General features: G+C 41.1%; 1 protein-coding gene across 1 annotated transcript in view; it reads left to right on the top strand.

Moving 5' to 3' along the window:
• Positions 1-649: 649 nt before the first annotated feature.
• CEP192 (centrosomal protein 192) overlaps positions 650-20,185 on the top strand; it is an 87,289-nt gene continuing 67,753 nt past the window's right edge. The window contains exons 1-6 of the mRNA XM_079718011.1: positions 650-820; positions 1,501-1,626; positions 10,437-10,612; positions 13,152-13,201; positions 15,369-15,489; positions 16,960-17,108. Of these exons, the coding sequence (XP_079574137.1) occupies positions 654-820; positions 1,501-1,626; positions 10,437-10,612; positions 13,152-13,201; positions 15,369-15,489; positions 16,960-17,108 (789 nt within the window). The 5' untranslated portion in view covers positions 650-653. The remainder of the gene's footprint in view (positions 821-1,500; positions 1,627-10,436; positions 10,613-13,151; positions 13,202-15,368; positions 15,490-16,959; positions 17,109-20,185) is intronic.

The raw sequence follows: 20,185 nt of genomic DNA, 5'->3' as shown, positions 1-20,185 counted from the left end.
CAGGCTTTCTCTAGTTTCGGCGAGCAGGGGCTACTCTTCGTTGTGGTGCAGGGCTTCTCATTGAAGTGGCTTCTCATTGTGTAGCATGGGCTCTAGGCAAGCGGCTTCAGTAGTTGCAGCACTCGGGCTCAGTAGTTGTGGCACACGGGCTTAGTTGCCTCAAGGCATGTGGGATCTTCCCCGGCCAGAGATTGAACTCACGTCCCTTGCATTGACAGCCGGATTCTTAACCACTGCGCCATCAGGGAAGTCCCTAGACTCACTTTTTAAACCATTTACTCATCCTTAATCTTTGAAATCAGGGACTAGATTTTGCTAGTTCTATTTATTCTATTCCCTGTTAGAATGTGTGCCCAGCTTGTATGATGCCCAGAAATTGTCTGTATATGCCATTAGTGTTGTGCCTTCTTCGATTCTTTATTCGATAAATTCAAAATCCAAGAGTAAATTAAGCTGTTGCGTTTCATTATTATGTTAATTATAAGAAGATAGTTTGATGTTTATATTCTCAGCTATAGTATCCCCTCTTAGAGCTGTTCCAAAAAAAGGATTTTATCAGTTTTCTAAGATTTATGGGACTTGTACTCTTAATCGTTTGAAAAAGTTTTATGGTAATATATGATTTATAAGAATACTTTTATTGTTGCAGTGAGATGGAAGATTTTCGAGGTATAGCTGATGAGTCATTCCCAAGCTTTTTAACCAATTCATTACTTGGTGGTAATAGTGAGATTTTGGAAAATGTCACTCTTTCTTCAAATCTTGGCTTGCCCGTTGCTGTTTCAACGCTTGCTAGAAATAGATCCAGCGCTGATAACAGGTAAGAATTGTTTGAACAGATGATTTTTTTTAGATTCTTAAAGCCTACTATATACTGATACTTCTGTGAAATTTTTCAGCCAAGCTTGAGCTTTAGCTTTCTCTGAGGCAGATGACCATTTATATAAAATCAACATAGAAGATAAAACCATCTCTTTCCTGTTCTATCGCCTTATCAGTGGTGGGTGGGTAGGTTTGGGATTGAACGCCAGTGACCTTTTGGCCTACCAATGGTCTTTCTGTCCGTGGTATATTGGCTTTGTATTAGTTCAGCCTCCCGGTGGCTGGTGATTTGAGCTGCACCCCCAAATGTGATGTGTATAGTTCACTCATCTTGTGTAACGTGTAAAGTTTACCTATGCCTGAATATCTAAACACTTTCCCGTCCTCCTAACCTAAACATTCTCTATGGAGCACCATCTTTACCTTTGGATTGAAGGGGTTTGGATTAACTCTTTAAAAACCTTTAGCTTTAAGATTTCCACGACTCTCTTGTTTAATACACACATTCTGCTGCTGCACAGGTTTTCAGTGCTTTCCACATGGTTTTGAACCTTGGGGACCCTATTTGTTTTTACCCCCCTGGTGGTTGGTTTTACAGTCATACAGTCCTATGTCATGGTGAATTTTAAATGTGTATAATTTAGTTATTAACAATTAAAACAGAATTTTTGTGTGTAGGAATTCTGATGTCCAGGCATCTTATTTAGTGGAAGGGAAGTTTTCAATTCCATCAGAGTCGTCTCCCAGTAGCCAGAGTGAAGCTGAACCAAGAGAGAGGTTACAGCTTGTCTTCCCGGATGATGAGTGAGTTCTTACTTCATCTTGCTTTCACTGTGTTAAGAGTGAGTCTCACGTAGTCTTGTGGAAAATGAACACGTGATTGTGTCTCTGATCGTTTATAAGAATTTTAACAGTTTTCTTTGTATGATATTAATCGCAAACATTTTTAGTCTTTCAAAATCTTTTTCTGATTCCAAGAGTAAAACATGCTCATTGAAAAAATTATAAAATACAGGCAATTATAAGGCAGACAACAAAGGCCTGTCATCCAGTAACTGGAGAAGAGACATTGATTATCTTTTTATTTAGTCTGCTAGACTATTTTCTATGCACATGTACATATGTATTAATTTTTAACAATAATAGGATTAAACTGTACGTACTGTTTATAACCTTCAAAAATTAATGATTGTGTCATCTTTCCATTACAATTAATGTAGGTATGTATCATAATGTTAATGGCTGCACCACGTTAGACACTTAGATGATTGGAATTTTACTACTATAAATTTAGTGAACTTCCTTATTTATACATACATTTTGCATCTAGTAGGTTATTTTATTCAGATAAAATCCTAGGATCAAAATAGCTGAGTTAAGAATATTTAATTTTAAAGACCACTGCGGATTACCACATTGCTCTTTGGAAGATTTGTACCAGTTTACATTCCTGTTAGAAGATGTGCATGAGAATGCCTGCTTCTCTGAGCCATCCCTGACATTTGGTGGTGTTATTTTTGATCCTCAATTTTAATTTTATTTATTTATTTATTTATTTATTTATTCCTTTTCTTTCTTTCTTCCTTTCTTCCTCCTTCCCTCCCTCCCTCCCTCCCTCTCTCCCTCCCTTCTTTCATTGGGTCCTTATTGCTGGGCTTTCTTTAGTTTCAGTGATTGGGGGCTACTCTTCGTTGTGGTGTGCAGGCTTCTCATTGCAGTGGCTTCTCTTGTTGCGGAGCATGGGCTCTAGGCGCGCGGACTTCAGTAGTTGTGGCTCGCGGGCTCTAAAGCACAGGCTCAGTAGTTGTGGCAGACGGGCTTAGTTGCTCTGCAGCATGTGGAATCTTCCCCGACCAGGGCTCAAACCCATGTCTCTTGCATTAACAGGCAGATTCTTAACCACTGTGCCACCAGGGAAGCCCCTGATCCTCAATTTTAGAAGTAAAAGAATTTATACACATGCCTAAGTGAATAGAAGAAAGTCTGGAAGGCTTTACACCAAAATGTAAATGGTGGTTATGTCTTGATGGTGGTATTACAGGCAGTCTTAAAGTATTCTGTTTGAATTCATAATCGAGGATTTATGGGATTGAACATAATTTAATGTTTATTCATTACTTATATATTTGTTGTGAACTACCTCTTGATGACATTTAGATATAAGCACTTTCTATATGTTAAGGTTGTTAACTCTATATTCATTTTCTCAATGTGTGTTTTTTTGTTTTCGTTTTATTTTTAACATCTTTATTGGAGTATAATTGCTTTATAGTGTTGTGTTAGTTTCTGCTGTATAACAAAATGAACCAGCTATATGCATATGTATATCCCCATATCCCCTCCCTCTTGCGTATCCCTCCCACCCTCCTTATCCCACCCCTCTAGGTGGTCACGAAGTACCAAGCTGATCTCCCTGGGCCATGCAGCTGCTTCGTACTAGCTAGCTATTTTCATGTGTCTTTTTTTTTTTTTTTTTTGCGGTACGCAGGCCTCTCACTGTTGTGGCCTCTTCCATTGCGGAGCACAGGCTCCGGACGCGCATGCTCAGCGGCCATGGCTCACGGGCCCAGCCGCTCCGCGGCATGTGGGATCTTCCCGGACCGGGGCACAAACCCATGTCCCCTGCATCGGCAGGCGGACTCTCCACCACTGCACCACCAGGGAAGCCCTAGCTAGCTATTTTACATTTAGTAGTGTATATATGTCAGTGCTACTCTCTCACTTCATCCCAGCTTACCCTTCCCTCTCCTCATGTCCTCAAGTCCAGTCTTTACATCTGTGTCTTTATTCCTGTCCTGCCCCTAGGTTCATTAGAACCTTTTTTTTTTTTTTTTAGATTCCATATATATGTGTTAGCATACGGTGTTTGTTTTTCTCTTTCTAACTTACTTCACTCTGTATGACAGACTCTAGGTCCATCCACCTCACTACAAATAACTCAATTTCGTTTCTTTTTATGGCTGAGTAATATTCCATTGTATATATGTGCCACATCTTCTTTATCCATTCATCTGTCGATGGACACTTAGGTTGCTTCCATGTCCTGGCTATTGTAAATAGAGCTGCAATGAACATTGTGGTACATGACTCTTTTTGAATTATGGTTTTCTCAGGGTATATGCCCAGTAATGGGATTTCTGGGTCATATGGTAGTTTTATTTTTGTTTTTTAAGGAACCTCCGTACTGTTCTCCATAATGGCTGTATCAATTTACATTCCCACCAACAGTGCAAGAGGGTTCCCTTTTCTCCACACCCTTTCCAGCATTTATTGTTTGTAGATTTTTTGATGATGGCCATTCTGACTGGTGTGAGGTGATACCTCATTGTAGTTTTGATTTGCATTTCTCTAATGGTTAGTGATGTTGAGCATCCTTTCATGTGTTTGTTGGCAGTCTGTATATCTTCATTGGAGAAATGTCCATTTAGGTCTTCTGCCCATTTTTGGATTGGGTTGTTATTTTTTTTGATACTGAGCTGCATGAGCTGCTTGTATATTTTGGAGATTAACCTTTTGTCAGTTGCTTCGTTTGCCAATATTTTCTCCCATTCTGAGGGTTGTCTTTTTGTCTTGCTTATGGTCTCCTTTGCTGTACAAAAGCTTTTTAAGTTTCATTAGGTCCCATTTGTTTATTTTTGTTTTTATTTCCATTACTCTAGGAGGTGGGTCAAAAAGGATCTTGCTGTGATTTATGTCATAGAGTGTTCTGCCTATGTTTTCCTCTGAGAGTTTTATAGTGTCTGGCCTTACATTTAGGTCTTTAATCCATTTGGAGTTTATTTTTGTGTATGGTGTTAGGGAGTGTTCTAATTTCATTCTTTTACATGTAGCTGTCCAGTTTTCCCAGCACCACTTATTGAGGAGGCTGTCTTCTCCATTGTATATTCTTGCCCCCTTTATCAAAGATAAGGTGACCATAGGTGCGTGGGTTTATCGTCGGCTTTCTGTCCTGTTCCATTGATCTTTATTTCTGTTTTTGTGCCAGTACCATACTGTCTTGATTACTGTAGCTTTGTAGTATAGTCTGAAGTCCGGGAGCCTAATTCCTCCAGCTCCGTTTTTCTTTCTCAAGATTGTTTTGGCTATTCGGGGTCTTTGTGTTTCCATGCAAATTGTGCAATTTTTTGTTCTAGTTCTGTGAAAAATGCCATTGGTGGTTTGATAGGGATTGCATTGAATCTGTAGATTGTTTTGGGTAGTATAGTCATTTTCACAATGTTGATTCTTCCAATCCAAGGGCATAGTATAACTCTCCATCTGTTTGTATCATCTTTAATTCCTTTCATCAGTGTCTTTTAGTTTTCTGCATACAGGTCTTTTGTCTCCTTAGGTAGGTTTGTTCCTAGGTATCTTATTCTTTTTGTTGCAGTGGTAAATGGGAGGGTTTCCTTAATTTCACTTTCAGATTTTTCATCATTAGTGTAGAAGAATGCAGGAGATTTCTGTGCATTAATTTTGTATCCTGCTACTCTACCAAATTAATTGATTAGTAGTTTTCTGGTAGCATCTTTAGGGTTCTTTGTGTATAGTATTACGTCATCTGCAGTGACAGTTTTACTTTTTCTTTTCTGATCTGTATTCCTTGTTTTTCTTTTTCTTCTCTGATTGCCGTGGCTAAAACTTCCAAAACTATGTTGAATAACAGTGGTGAGAGTGGCAACCTTGACTTTTTCCTGATCTAAGAGGAAATGGTTTCAGTTTTTCACCATTGAGAATGATGTTGGCTGTGGGTTTGTCGTGTATGACCCTTATTATGTTGAGGTAGGTTCCTTCTATGTCTAATTTCTGGAAAGTTTTTATCATTAATGGGTATTGAATTTGTCAAAAGCTCTTTCCTCATCTGTTGAGATCATCATATGGTTTTTGTCCTTCAGTTTGTTAATATGGTGTATCACATTGATTGATTTGCATATATTGAAGAATCCTTGCATTCCTGGGATAAACCCCACTTGATCATGGTGTATGTGCTGTTGGATTCTGTTTGCTAGTATTTTGTTCAGGACTTCTGCATCTATGTTCATCAGCGATATTAGCCTGTAGTTTTCTTTTTTGTGAGATCTTCACCTGGTTTTGGTATCAGGGTGATGGTGGCCTCGCATAATGAGTTTGGGAGTGTTCCTCCCTGTGCTGTATTTTGGAAGAGTTTGGGAAGGATAGGTGTCAGCTTTTCTCTAAAAGTTTGATAGAATTCGCCTGTGAAGCCATCTGGTCCTGGGCTTTTGTTTGTTAGAAGATTTTTTTTTTTTTTTTTTTTTTTTGTGGTACGTGGGCCTCTCACTGCTGTGGCCTCTCCCGTTGCGGAGCACAGGCTCCAGACGCGCAGGCTCAGCGGCCATGGCTCACGGGCCCAGCCGCTCTGCGGCATGTGGGATTTTCCCAGACCAGGGCACGAACCTGTGTCCCCTGCATCGGCAGGCGGACTCTCAACCACTGCGCCACCAGGGAAGCCCTGTTAGAAGATTTTATTTTATTTTATTTTTTTTGCGATACGCGGGCCTCTCACTGCTGTGGCCTCTCCCGTTGCGGAGCAAAGGCTCTGGACGCGCAGTCTCAGCGGCCATGGCTCACGGGCCCGGCCGCTCCGCGGCATGTGGGATCCTCCCGGACCGGAGCACAAACCCGTGTCCCCTGCATCAGCAGGCGGACTCTCAACCACTGCGCCACCAGGGAAGCCCCTGTTAGAAGATTTTTAATCACAGTTTCAATTTCAGTCAACATGTGTTTTTGACTGAGTGCCTACTGTGTGCCAGCTACCTCTCCAAGGGCTTGGGAAATAGCAGTGGACAGAACAGACATTACACAAAAAGACACCAAAATACACCAGTTTTACAGTATATTGGAAGGGAAAAAGTGATAGGAAAAAACAGAACATGATAAGGAGGGAAGTTAGGAGGGCTGAAAGGTGTTGTCATTGTGAGTCTCCTTGAGGAGGTGTGAGTTCAGAGCAGAGACTTGAAGGAGAGAGTCAGCCCCGTTGGCCTCAGGAAGAGGAGCCTTTCAAGGGGAGGGTGCAGCAGCGGGAGGGCACTGAGTGAGAGCATCCCTGGTGTGTCCATGAGCAGGAAGGAGGCGGCATGGGGTGGGCAAAGCTTCTGACTCCGGGTGAAGTGGGAAACCCACCAAGGGTTCCATCTCAACTCTGGTTTGATTAGCCCCCTCTGGCTACCAGTGGAGAATAGACTGCTGGGAAGCAAGACCGTAAGCATGATGACCACTCGGGAAGGTGGGTTCTCAAGGGGCCAGTAGGTGGAGGAGAGGAGGGGAGAGGAGAGGAGAGGAGAGGAGTGGAGAGGAGTGGAGAGGAGTGGAGAGGAGTGGAGGAACAGAGATCAGAGGTAGGGAGCACACAGCCTGGCGGGCAGGCTGGGGTCTTCGGTAAGTGCCAGGTGTTCAGTGTGGTGTTCTTGGCCACTCCACTCTGCACAGGCGTTTCTTAGGCCTTATCTGGAGAAGAGCCTTCTTCCTGGGTGCACAGGGTCGTGTTGGCACTGCTGATGTACGTGGGTGGGTTGGGGAGCAGAAATGGAGGGCTCTCTGGGACGGTTGCCTGAAAGACTTTTGCTTAAGATTTAATTTGAAAAATTTTGATGGGCCTTTAAAAACAATGATAGCTGTAGGTTTGAGGAAGTTGAGTTTTGCAGGGGGGTGATGGTGGTGGTTAATTTAGAGTGCCCTCAACTGTCTCTGTTGTCCTAAAATTTTAATGGTCACACTACATGTCTTTCGGGGGGTGGGGAGTGGCAGGGGGAGGTTTAAGATATGAAAATTAACTAAATGTCCTGACTTCTTTATTTCATTTTACTGTCTTGCTTCCCCCCCACCACCACCCCTTTTCTTAAAAATATGTTACATAGGGACCTTTATTGTCTTTTTGTTTCCTCATATTCTCATTTATTTATTTGTGATATAATTGACATGTAACATTATATTAGTTTTAGGTGTACAGCTTGATTTGATGTTGGTATACCTTTGGGAAATGTCACCACCATATGTCTCATTAACATGTCACCTTACAAGAAAATTTTTTTTCTTGTGAGGAGAGCTTTTAAGATCTACTCTCTTAGCAACTTTCAAATATACAATACAGTGTTATTAACTACAGTCACCATGCTGTACATTACATCCCTCAGGACTTATTTTATAACTGGAAGTTTATACCTTTTGTCCCCCTTCACCCATTTCTCCCCCAACCCCAGCCTCTGGGAACCACCAGTTTGCTCTCTGTATCTATGAGCTTGGTTTTTTTGTTTGTGTGTTTTTAGATTCCATTTATAAACAAGATCGTACAGTATCTGTCTTTCTCTGTCTGACTTACTTCACTAAGCTTAATACTCTCTAGTTTCATCTGTTGTGAATGACAAGATTTCATTTTTTTATGGCCGAGTGCTAATTCCATTGCATGTGTGTGTACACACACACAGACTACATTTTCTTTGTTCATCTATTGATGGGCACTTAGGGTTGCTTCCATATCTTGGCAATTGTAAATAGTGCTCCAGTGAACATAGAGGTGCATATATCTTTTCCAGTTAGTGTTTTCATTTTTAGATAAATACCCAGGAGCAGAATTGCTGTATCATATAGTAGTTCTATTTTTTATTTTTTGAGGAACCTTCATGCTGTTTTCTATAGCGGCTGCACCAATGTACATTCCCACAATAGTGTAGGAGGGTTCCCTTTTCTCCACATCCTCATCAACACTTGCTGTTTGTTGTCTTTGTGATGACAGCCATTCTGACAGGTGTGAGGTGATACCTCATTGTGGTTTTATTTATTTATTTATTTTAAATTATTTATTTATTGACTGCATTGGGTCTTCTTTGCTGTGCACGGGCTTTTTCTCTAGTTGCGGCCAGCGGGGGCTACTCTTCGTTGTGGCGTGCGGGCTTCTTATTTTGGTGGCTTCTCTTGTTGCAGAGCACAGGCTCTAGAGTGCAGGCTCAGTAGTTGTGGCTCACGGGCTTAGTTGCTCCGCAGCATGTGGGATCTTCCTGGACCAGGGCTCGAACTCGTGTCCCCTGCATTGGCAGGCAGATTCTTAACCAGTGTGCCACCAGGGAAGTCCCTCATTGTGGTTTTGATTTGCATTTCCCTGGTGATTAGCAGTGTTGAGCATCTTTTCATGTTGGCCAGCTCTATGTCTTTGGAAAAATGTCTCTTCAGGTCTTTAGCCCATTTTTTAATCAGGTTGTTTGTGTTTTTGCTATTGAGTTGTATGAGTTCTTTGTATATTTTGGAAGTTAGCCCCTTATTAGGTATATGACTGACAGATATCTTTTCCTATTCAGTAGGCTGCCTTTTCATCCTGTGGTTTCCTTTGCTGTGTACCACCCCCCCACACCTCTTTTTCTGTTTTCTTTACCACATGACTTTGTATCCATTTATAGCCTTTCCACCCGCCCCTGGCTTTTGTTTTTTTTTTTTTTTTTTTTAAATAAATTTATTTATCTTATTTTTGGATGCATTGGGTCTTCAGTTGCTTTGCGCGGGCTTCCTCTAGTTGCGGCGAGCAGGGGCTACTCTTCATTGCGGTGCGCGGGCTTCTCGTTGCGGTGGCTTTTCTTATTGCGGAGCACGGGCTGTAGGCACACGGGCTCAGTAGTTGTGCCTCGCAGGTGCTATAGCACAGGCTCAGTAGTTGTGGCACACGGGTTCAGTAGTTGTGGCTCACACGCTCTAGAGCACAGGCTCAGTAGTTGTGGCACACGGGCTTAGTTATTGTGTGGCATGTGGGATCTTCCCGGACCCGGGCTCGAACCTGTGTCCCCTGCATTGGCAGGCGGATTCTTAACCACTGTGCCACCAGGGAAGTCCCCTCTACCCTCTGTTTTACTTACTTGTGTTTGATTGGGGTGAAGCTTTCCTATACCTGCCTGCATATGCACCTTTGGATTAAGTGGTTGGCTCTCTGTGTATTACAGCCGCAATAAAGAGGTGGAGAAACTGGGAGGCAAGTTAGAGTTTGCCTCAGGGGCAGAGGGTTAGGACTTGGAGTCTGTGTAAGAGCCATTTTCATTTCATTCATCCTGGCCAGACTTAAGTCTGGCCCTGGGTTTGTCACATGATGAATTTGTTGCATTTAGCAACTTTTTCCTGAAGTTCCATCTGCTGGTGAAATGCCTATGGTGAGTGGGGACAGACCCAAGAGCTTTTGCAGTAGGTTGGGTGGAAAGTTGCCTCTAAGGAAGAACCTTTCCATCCAAATGGAAGATGATGATAGAACAGTGGCAGGGGCTAAAGTACAGCTTCAAAGCGTTTGTAGTTCCAAGCAGTAGCTATTTGGCAAATATACAATATCCTTTAAGTCTGTCTTGTTTTTTGAAAAGCTGAGGTTTTCTCTAGATGTGGTAGATTCACAGATACTTACTTGGGAAAGAGAAAACTCTGCCTCTTATCACTTGAGAGGCAGACTAGCAATATATTTGACTTCGGTAGATGTACATCACTGGACCCAAAATGATGGTATCGTCCGCAGGACGCCTGCCTGGTTCCAGAAATGTTTCTTTTCACTGTATCCATTTTTTCTTTTTAAGAAATAACTGATTAATGGGTACTTTATAGATATACCTAAGATAACTAATATTTCATTATTATTCTGTTCCCCAATTTAAAAGTTCTGTCTCTAAGAAAAAGAATCAGACAGAAGGTCGACATTTGTCAGGTGCTGTCCTCAAAGAGTCAGCTTTTCAAAGTGATAGAGGAAGAACGGAAGAGGAGCACGTTAGAGCTGCAAAACCCTTTCAGAGCCAAGATCCTTCTGATGGGATTTCACCACTGGAGCAGGAGCGAGGTACTGAACTATTAGAAATCATTCCTTAATGTATATATTTTAATTTCCTTTTTAAAAATCTTTTTTTAATTGAAGTATAGTTGATGTACAAAATTACAGAAGTTACGGGTGTGTAGTATGGTGATTCACAATTTTTAAAGGTTATACTCCATTTATTATAAAATATTATAAATATTGGCAATATTCCCCATGTTGTACAATATATTTTTGTAGCTTATTTTATACCTAATAGTTTGTTCCTCTTAATCCCCTACTCCTGTAATGCCCCTCCCCATCCTCTCTCCCCACTGGTAACCACTATTTTTTTCTCTTTGTCTGTGAGTCTGCTTCTTTTTTGTTATATTCATTAGTTTGTTATATTTTTTAGATTCCACATATAAGTGATATCATACAGTTTTAATCTCCTTTCTTATTTTTTTGTCTGTGGACCAGTGTTTATCTTAAACTATGATACCATAAACTGAAAATGCTTTGGTTTGACACTTACCTATTAATACCATGTTTATAATACTTTTATAGGAAAGGATCTCTTAATCAATCTCTTAATTATCCATACTGATTAAGCTGAAATCTCCTTTCCTGTGGAAAACATGCTGTCTGATGGTCACAGCACACTTCATGTTCAAGACAAGGAGGCTGTTTCTAATACACCTGTCACATTTGCCCTACCAATTAATTTGTATTCTTGTCAGCAGTCATTTTCGTTCCTCAGTTGAAATTTTGACAGGATGTTTGTATTTCTCTTGATGAAAAATGTCGTATGTGTGTGAAAGTAGACTAGATTAACTCCTCACACAAGAAATGAAAGAAAGTAAGACAAATTGGGCTTATTCAAAATTGAAAACTTCTGTGCTTCAAAAGACACTTTTGAGACAGTGAAAAGACATCCCAAAGATAGGCGAATATGTTTGCAAATCATATGTATCATATGTATATGATCAGGGACCAGCATCCAGAATATGTAGAGAAGTGTTATAGCTCAATAAAAAGACAGATAACCCAGTACTGTAAATGGCAGAGGCTGTTCAGTAGACATTTCTATAAAGAAGTTGTACAGATGGCCGATAGACACATGAGAAAATGCTCAACAGCTGTAATCATCAGGGAAATTCAAAACCGTGAGAGATCAATTCACACCCACTGGAATTACTAGAATCAAGAAGATGGGAAATAGCAAGTATTGGTTGGAAACTGCGACGCTCACCCATTGCTCGTCGGGATGTAAAATGGTGCTGCTGCTGTGGAAGATAGTTTGACGTTTCCTCAAAACTTTAAACGTAGCATTACCCTATGACCCAGCAAGTCCAGTCCTAGGCATACACCTAAGAGAAATGAAAACGTGTGTCAACACTAAAACTTGTGTACATGAATGTTCATAGCAGCATTAGTCAGAGTAGCCAGAAAGTGGAGACAACTCAGATCGCCATCAGCTGATGTATGGATAAATAAAATGCAGTATGTCCATACAGTGGAGTGTTGTTCAGCCATAAAAAGGAGTGAAGTACTGATACCTGTTGTAATAGGATGACCCTTGAAAGCATGCTGAGTGAAAGAAGACAGACTCAGAAGGCCCCATGCTGCGACTCCATTTATCCGAAGGTGAATCTGTAGGTACAGGACAGGCAAGTCCACTGAGACAAAGTAGATTAGTGGTGCTAGGGCCTGGGGGGCAGGGAGAATGGGGAGTAACTGTTTATGGGTACAGGATTTCTTTCTGGTATGATGAAAATATTGTGGAATTCGTGATAATGGTTGAACAACTTTGTAAATATACTAAGAACCACTGAATTGTATACTTCAAAAGGGTGATTTTATGGTATGTAAGTTTTATATCAGTTAAAAAAAAACCTCCCCATATACCTCTCTCACAGTTTCAGTTAGTACAAGATTTTGTCACACTTGCTTAATCTTTTCTGTTTTTCTATTACCTTTTTTTCTGATATTAAAAAATTCCAGACATCATTTTATTCCTACATATTTTAGCTTACGTCTCTAAAAATACGGGCATTTTCCTACATAACCATAGTGATGTTAATACTGTTAACCAAAATAATTCTGTTATTATCATATAGTACTCTGGTCCATATTCAGTTTACTAATTATCTTGGTTGGTTTGCTTGGACTGGGGTTCAAGGAAGGTTCCATTGTATTTTGCTCCATCTGTCGTGGTGTCTCTTAGGTCTGTCATTCTGGAGCTGTCCTGCTGTTTGGCATTGTCTGTTTGATCACTCGTGGTGTCATTTTTCTTCTCTCTTCCCCACATCCTCTGTAAAGCAGAAGTTAGCTTTAAAGCCTTGTTAGATTCCTATTCAGGTGTTTTTGGCATATGTATAATTTTTTAAGCTTCCCCACCCTAACAGGTTTTTAATTTAACTGACCACTGATAGGCTCCTATACCATCATTTAAAAGTGCTCTATTCTATTTAAAGGGAAAAAAATGTATAGTTCATTAATTTGCTATTTTTGAGTGTTATTGGGTATTTGGTTGATAAAATATTAATAATTTGGTCTTAGTTTTTGTTTTTGTTTACTTTAACAGACTCGCCTATTGATTTTTGTTCACGATCCTGGATGAATAAGGAGAACAAGGTAATCTTTTATATGTTATCAATTTCTAGTATTAGGAGAGTGAAAGTACCTATTTCACAAATATGAATGCTAAGTAGTATTAATATTAGCTAGAAGTCTTCTACTTGTAAATAGCAGAAATCCACCTTACTGCTACGAGTAACCGGGAAGCTGACAGTAGGGCTGATCTGGGGCTTCCTGTGTCTCCAGGGCTGTCTGCACCTCTGTTCTGCTTCACTCCACGCCAACTCCTCTGGAATGTTGGTCCCGTGGAGTGAGGGTTTCTCTTTGTTTCATGTATTGCATCCTGAGTGTCCAGCACATAGCTGGCACTTGATAATCTGTTGAATGATAGGGAAGCTGAATTCATTTGTAGGCAACCCAAGCGTTCATGATCAAAAAAAACAAGAACATGAAAAAGAAAAAAAACAAGAACATGATCTTTCTTTTAGGGTAAATTTTTTTAAAAAAAGCACAATTCTAATGAGCTCACTTGGGTCCGTCCTCCCCTCTGTAAATCACTGTGCCAACGGGTGGGTTGGGATAAAACTCTGATTTATGATGCTGGACCCTACATCCGCTTCTGTGCGTGTGTGCATGTGTGTGCATGTGTGTGCATGTGCATCAGTGCATCTATGTGCATAGATAGAGGGATGTGACTGAAACCACCCCCACCCCACCCCCCGGACCACATGAAGTGAAAAGAGACGGGCTCCTCAGAGGACAGGCACTGAGCAGATAAACAGTTTGTGTTCAACATAAACCATCTCATATTTATGAGAGTTGTTTATAAAGTATGAACCAAGTATTGATACTTTTAAAACTTACAAAAAGGAAATGCAATTTTTATTTTATTTTACTTTCGTAAGAATTTTTAACATTATTTTTGTCAAATGATTAAAAGAGGTCTAAAGTAAGAGTTGTTTCCGTGTGCCAGGGGTTGGTACACTCTAGCTCATTGCCCACATCCAACCTGCTGCCTGTTTTTGTAAAGTTTTATCGGAAAGTAGCTGTGTCCATTTGTTTCTATATTGTTTATGGCTGCTTTTGTGCCACAACAGCTGAGTTGAGAAGTTGTGACAGAGATTGCATGGCCAGCAGACCCTGAAATGTTTACTGTCTGGCCCTTTGCAGAGAACGTTTGTTGACCCCTGCTCTGTACACTGCTCCCTCTATGTAACCACTAGTAACTTATATATGTGAGTGATGCTTTTTAGAGGAACTTCAGGTGTAGTCAAATTGAAATTCAGTCAGAAGGCTTGATTTCTTGAACACTGAGAAAAATGGTTTCTAAGAGAGAGATCATAACTTTTCCTGTGATAGGTAATTTTATTTCCTTAGGATGGTTGAAGAATTAACTTCCTAAAAGTATTAGAAATCATTGATAACAAAGAGAAGGACCATAAAACTAGAAAGCAGGAAGACAAGTATAGACACATGAGATACTTGATACAAAAGGTGAAGAAGTAAGAGCAGGGGGAAAATAAATACACTAGAAAACCTAGACCAGTGGGGCCACCACTGCATTGGCCTTGGGTTTAGCGTGAGCTGTCCTGGCAGCCATGGCAGCGAAGGTCTCATTGTCCAAACTGAGTGCATAACTCAGCACTGTGCTCTACAAGTGTGTAAATGGGTTGAGAGCCCGTGTTTTTCCCAAAACGTTAACGTGCATTTTTCAGTCTTAATTCTTGAGATGGTATTATTTGATATATATTTAATATGATGGTGAAATAAGATTGACACTTGAGGAACTTCACATTTTATTCTGGGCCTTGAAGTGTCCTAGCAAACTGCCATGTGCCTTGTGGCCCCTAGTTGGAGCAGGGACGTCCACTGTCCAGGGTGGGCTGCAGAGTCCAGCTTTGCTGTTACCTGCACCTCCTGTCCAGGCCTTGAGCTGCCCCAGTTCATTTGTGTGTTAGTACACGAACTATATTACCAGGTCCTTAGAGCACGTGCACACAGTGTGAAACCTTGGAACTTTAAGGATGTCTCATTGGGTGGGTCAGGGGAGGGGGGTGGCATGGGGGCAGGAAGAAAGTTATTAATACGTGCAAAACAGGTAGCCCTTCATTGCCTGAACTGTGAACCACAGACCTTGAGCACATTGATGGGCCTTTCTGCAGCCTGTGCTGTGGTCTTCACAGTAGTGAGTGTGCTGCTCTCATTACAGTTTTATTTCTTACAGGTTGTTGTTCCTGATGCTGGAAAACATTTTGAAGAAAGGAATCCAAACAATGACTTAAGCCATAATAGTTTCCTAGAAAATGAGAAACTGATGTCACTTGCCAGCTTGGAAGATTCTTCTGGTAGCATCACAAAACACAACTGGTGTTTTCCTTGTCCTGACCTTGCCACTCCATGTATCCGTAGTTATTATGCACCTTTTTGTTTCTCTGCCTTCTCCTTTACCTCTTACTTACGAGCACTCAAGTGGCCACTTGTGTTAAGTGATGGGATTTTAAACTTATTTCTCTATAGCAATCCTGATAGGATTATGCTTATCCCTCAGTTGAGTATCATTAAGGTATAAAGTATAAAGCACTGTGTTAAGAAATTAGGGGACAATGAAATATTTAGCCCCTGCTCTCTGAAAGGACTGCATGTGGCAGGAGAGATGCATAGTTGACCTCCGACTGTGTGAAGTGTATCTCAATGGTACAAGTTGTGTGGGAGTCATAGGAGGGTGACAAGTTAATTCTGACTGAGGAAGGTATCTGTGAGGCTTTATTTAAAGAGGATGCGATTCTTCCTCCTTGAAAAGGAGGCCTGTGATAGGCCCTAATGTAGATGCCAGAAGAGAAGTACATTTAAAAAGCAGGAACAGCTTCAGCAAAGGCACTAAGGTGTGGGCATATAGACCATGTTTGGAGAATAGCCAGTGCTTTTGTGTGGCAGGTTTATAGCACCTGTAGGAGTATGAATTGGGGAATAAACCCAGAAAATAGGCAGAGACCAAATTATCCATGGCTTTGAAGGCCAGGCTGGTGAGCCAAGTGGGATAGATAGAAGCTATAAAATCAGGGCAGGTTTTGCTGCTAGTTTTTAGGTATTTTTAGATTATGGAATTGTTGGTGAGGAATTGTTGACCTGAATTTATGCAGATCCTTGTTTTAGTAGGCTAGATTCTCAGAGATGATTGGAAAATTATCCTCTTGAAAAGGCTTACAATACTGTTATAAGTGATTGAGTGTTCTAGTTTTATCCTCCCTTGCCCGGCTGGGTGTTAGAACAATGAAAAGCACTGCCATTATTGTTTTATTTGTCTATTTGCAACTTTTTGGTTTTCGTGGAGGTGGAAAAAATTTTTATCATATCTGTGAGTATTCAGCTTTGTTATATCTTTTTGTTTCTTCATTTTCAAGATCAGATACTGTTTGAGGTTTCATTTTACAATTAATCATTAATTCACTTGGAATTTGGTTTTACTTCCATGGCAGGCTTATCTTTTCTTTTTTGACAGTTACTCACTTGCCACAGTACTTTCTGAATAATCTGCCCTTTTCCATTGCCACACTTACTATATTCTAACTTTTGATGTATGCCAGGACTTGCTTCTGTGCTGTCTTCTCAATGAAGGTTAAATATTAGTTTATATTAGAATGCTCATGATGACTTATAGACTGAAATTACAATGGTTTTTTTCATGTCAAATGTTAAGACAAAATCACATAGACTATTGACCCATATGTTTTATCAACCTTTTTGATTATATATTACTTACAGTTCAGTCACTACTTTAAAGCCTGTCCTATTTCCTCCTCCATTTTACCAACTAGATGATGATATCGATGATGAAGAGTTTTATGATGATCATTTGGAGGCTTATTTTGAGCAACTGGCAATTCCAGGAATGATGTATGAAGGCCTAGAAGGACAGGAATCTCCAGAAAATTATTTTAAGTTACCTGCAAGTGATCCTAGTCAGGTATATTCCAAACTTCATGGTTTTTCAGAAATTTGACATTAGAAAATCATTACTGGACTCAGTGGATATTAATAAAACTTAAGCTTTTGGTTTTATTTGGACTCTGTTTTCCCCAGATACAAACTGATGAGAAATACCTTTCCTGTCCTTTCCTGCTGCTGCTTACCTTTCCCTCACCTATAGAAAAATTAAAAGAATGGTGCACTGAACATCTGTATACCCTTGTCCAGATCAGCCAGTTGTGAACATTTTTTGCCATCTTTGTGTTTTCTTTGTCCCTCCATAAGTACTTTTTTACTGAGTCATTTAAAAGTAAGTTGCAGGGCTTCCCTGGTGGCACAGTGGTTGGGAGTCCTCCTGCCAATGCAGGGGACATGGGTTCGAACCCTGGTCCAGGAAGATCCCACATGCCGTGGAGCAACTGGGCCCGTGTGCCACAGCTGCTGAGCTTGCGCCCTAGAGCCCGCGTGCCACAACGGCTGAAGCCCGCGCGCCTGGAGCGCGTGCTCCACAATGGGAGAGGGCACCGCGGTGAGAAGCCTGTGCGCCACGGCGGGAAGTGGCCCCCGCTTGCCACGGCTGGGGAAAGCCCACTCCAGCAACAAGGACCCAACACAGCCAAAACTAAATAAATAAATTATTTTTTTTAAAAAGTAAGTGGCAGATATTATGACATTTCACCCTAATACATCAGCATTTACCTCCTGTGAATAAGGACTTTTTCCTACATAATCACAATTCTCTTATCTAACTTTGATATTGTGATTTAAATTAATATACAGTTCATATTCAAATTTATCCACTTGTCTCCAAATGTCCTTTACTTTTGTTGTTTTTGATCCAGGCTTTAATCAGGGATTACACTTGTATTTGGTTGCCATGACTTGGAGTTCTTTCATGTCATTAAACTTTTTGTAAAATCTAGGCCTGTTGTTTTGTAAAATGACCCATATGGTAGATATAGCTGACTGCTTTCTCCCTCTTGATTAGATTGAACATTTTCCCCTTGAACAGATTGACTCTAAACAAGCATTGTTGTATACTCTGTGTCCCATTGGGAGACCTGTCAGCCCACTTGTCTCCTGTTGGTGATGCTGTTTGACCATCTTGATGAATATGGTGTTGGCCAGATGCCTCCTTGTCCCCCTTTTTTATCAGGAAGTAGTCTGTGGGATTTCAGGTACTTTCATTGCCTCCTCCTGAAACCCCACCTCCTAAGAGACCTTTGGATTACTTTTATTTTTTCCCTTCTCCTCACATTTCTCACTCTCAAGTTTTGCTGAGTTACACTGTCCAAGTGTAGACAGAGACCTATTTTTATTTTTTTAAATTTATTTATTTGGCTGTGCTGGGTCTTTATTGTTGCTGCGTGTGGGATCTTCCTTGCAGCATGTGGGATCTCTAGTTGTGGCACTTGGGATCTTTAGTTGCAGCATGAGAACTCTTAGTTGCAGCATGTGGGATGTAGTTCTCTGACCAGGGATCGAACCTGGGCCCCCTGCATCGGGAGCATGGAGTCTTAGCCACTGGACCACCAGGGAAGTCCCAACAGAGACCTATTTTGTATTGAGGTTTCAAAACTATCAGAGCAGCTGTATTCCCCCGACCCCCCCCCCCCTTTTTTTGGACAAACCCTTGTGACTTTCAATAGCAGCGAGGGCGCTGCTCTGCTCCGTAGGAAACCCTTACCTAGAATTGGTCGCCAACCAGTGGCTTCACTCCAGGTTTCCTCTGCCTCCACCTGGGAGGGTTGTCGCATGGCCATGGTCAGTCACAGTCCCACAGGTGGTAGCTTTGCCCTGTTGGCCCGCAGAGCACATAGATTGTCTGACTGCATTCTTTATTCAGTGTTCAGGCGCTTTGCAGAGGAGAGAGCTGGTTTCCTACGTTCTGGTTCTTTTTAGTCTTTGTTAGTATCCTACGTGAAAAATAGTTGTCTAATTTAAATGTCAGTTCTTTGTCTCCTTTGTCTTTTTTTCTATTGGGATATTCATATTTTAACTCTTGTTTTTATAAGCTTTCTATGTTAAGGATATATTTTGATCTTTATGGACTTTATTTTTTTATTTTGTTTTTTGGCTCGGACAGGAGACATGTATCTCCTCACAGTTCTGGAGGCTGGGAGTCCGGATCTAGGTGTGAGCAGGGCTGGTTCCTCCTGAGGCTTCTCTCTTCAGCCTGGAGATGGCAGCTTCTCCCTGTGTCCTCACAGGGTCTCCCTTTGCTGGTCCTCATGTATTTCAGGCTTTAGTGTTTTTGTTAGTTTCCGAGGCCTGCCAGAACAAATTACCAGAATTTTGCTAGCTTAAAACAACAGAAATTTATTTTCTCACAATTCTTGAGGCCAGAGTCTGAAAACAAGGTGTTGAAAGGGCTAAGCTCCCACCAGAGGCTCCTTCCTGCCTCTTGTAGCTCTGGGGCTCTGGTGTTCCTTAGTTCAGGGCAGCGTCACTCCAGTATCCGCCCCCATCTTCATGTGGCCTGTCCCTCTCTCTCTGTGTCCCTCTGAGGTCTTCCTCATGGGGTTTAAGGCCTGCCCCAAATCCAAGATGATCTCAAGATCTTTAACTTAATTGCATCTGCAAAGACCCTATTTCTGAATAAGGTCACAATTTGCAGGTGTCACCTGGGGGTAAGACTTGGACACATCTTTTTTGGGAGATTCAATTTAACCCACAGAAGTTTTATACTACGAAGATATTATTCACTGAAGAATATAGAACTATCCATCTGTATTTCCTCCTAGTACTTTTACATGTAAATCTTTAAGTCATCTGGAGTTTATTTTGAGATAAGGTAGGGATGGTTTATTTTTTGTATAACGTTGTTGCAAAATCACCCGGTTAATAAATGGTGGCACTGGAATTTAAGTGTATGATCTTATTTCAAAGTCTTGTGTCTTGTCTTTTGTATAGAGCTACCTCCTTTTAGTATTCTGACTTTGAAAAGCCTTGCCTGTGAGGCTGTTTTTGTTGTTATACATCTTATAGCAGAAAAGACTGCTGTTTTAAGGCTTCACTGGCACTTGAGATAGTGGTGGCTGAGTGTCTGAGAAGAGGGTTGTGGGCATGCGAGTC

This window comes from Hyperoodon ampullatus (assembly GCF_949752795.1).
Source record: "Hyperoodon ampullatus genome assembly, chromosome: 13".
NCBI classification, from domain to species: Eukaryota; Metazoa; Chordata; class Mammalia; order Artiodactyla; family Ziphiidae; genus Hyperoodon; species Hyperoodon ampullatus.
The sequence above is the reverse complement of the archived record's forward strand: the minus strand, read 5'-3'. Positions and strand labels throughout refer to the sequence as shown.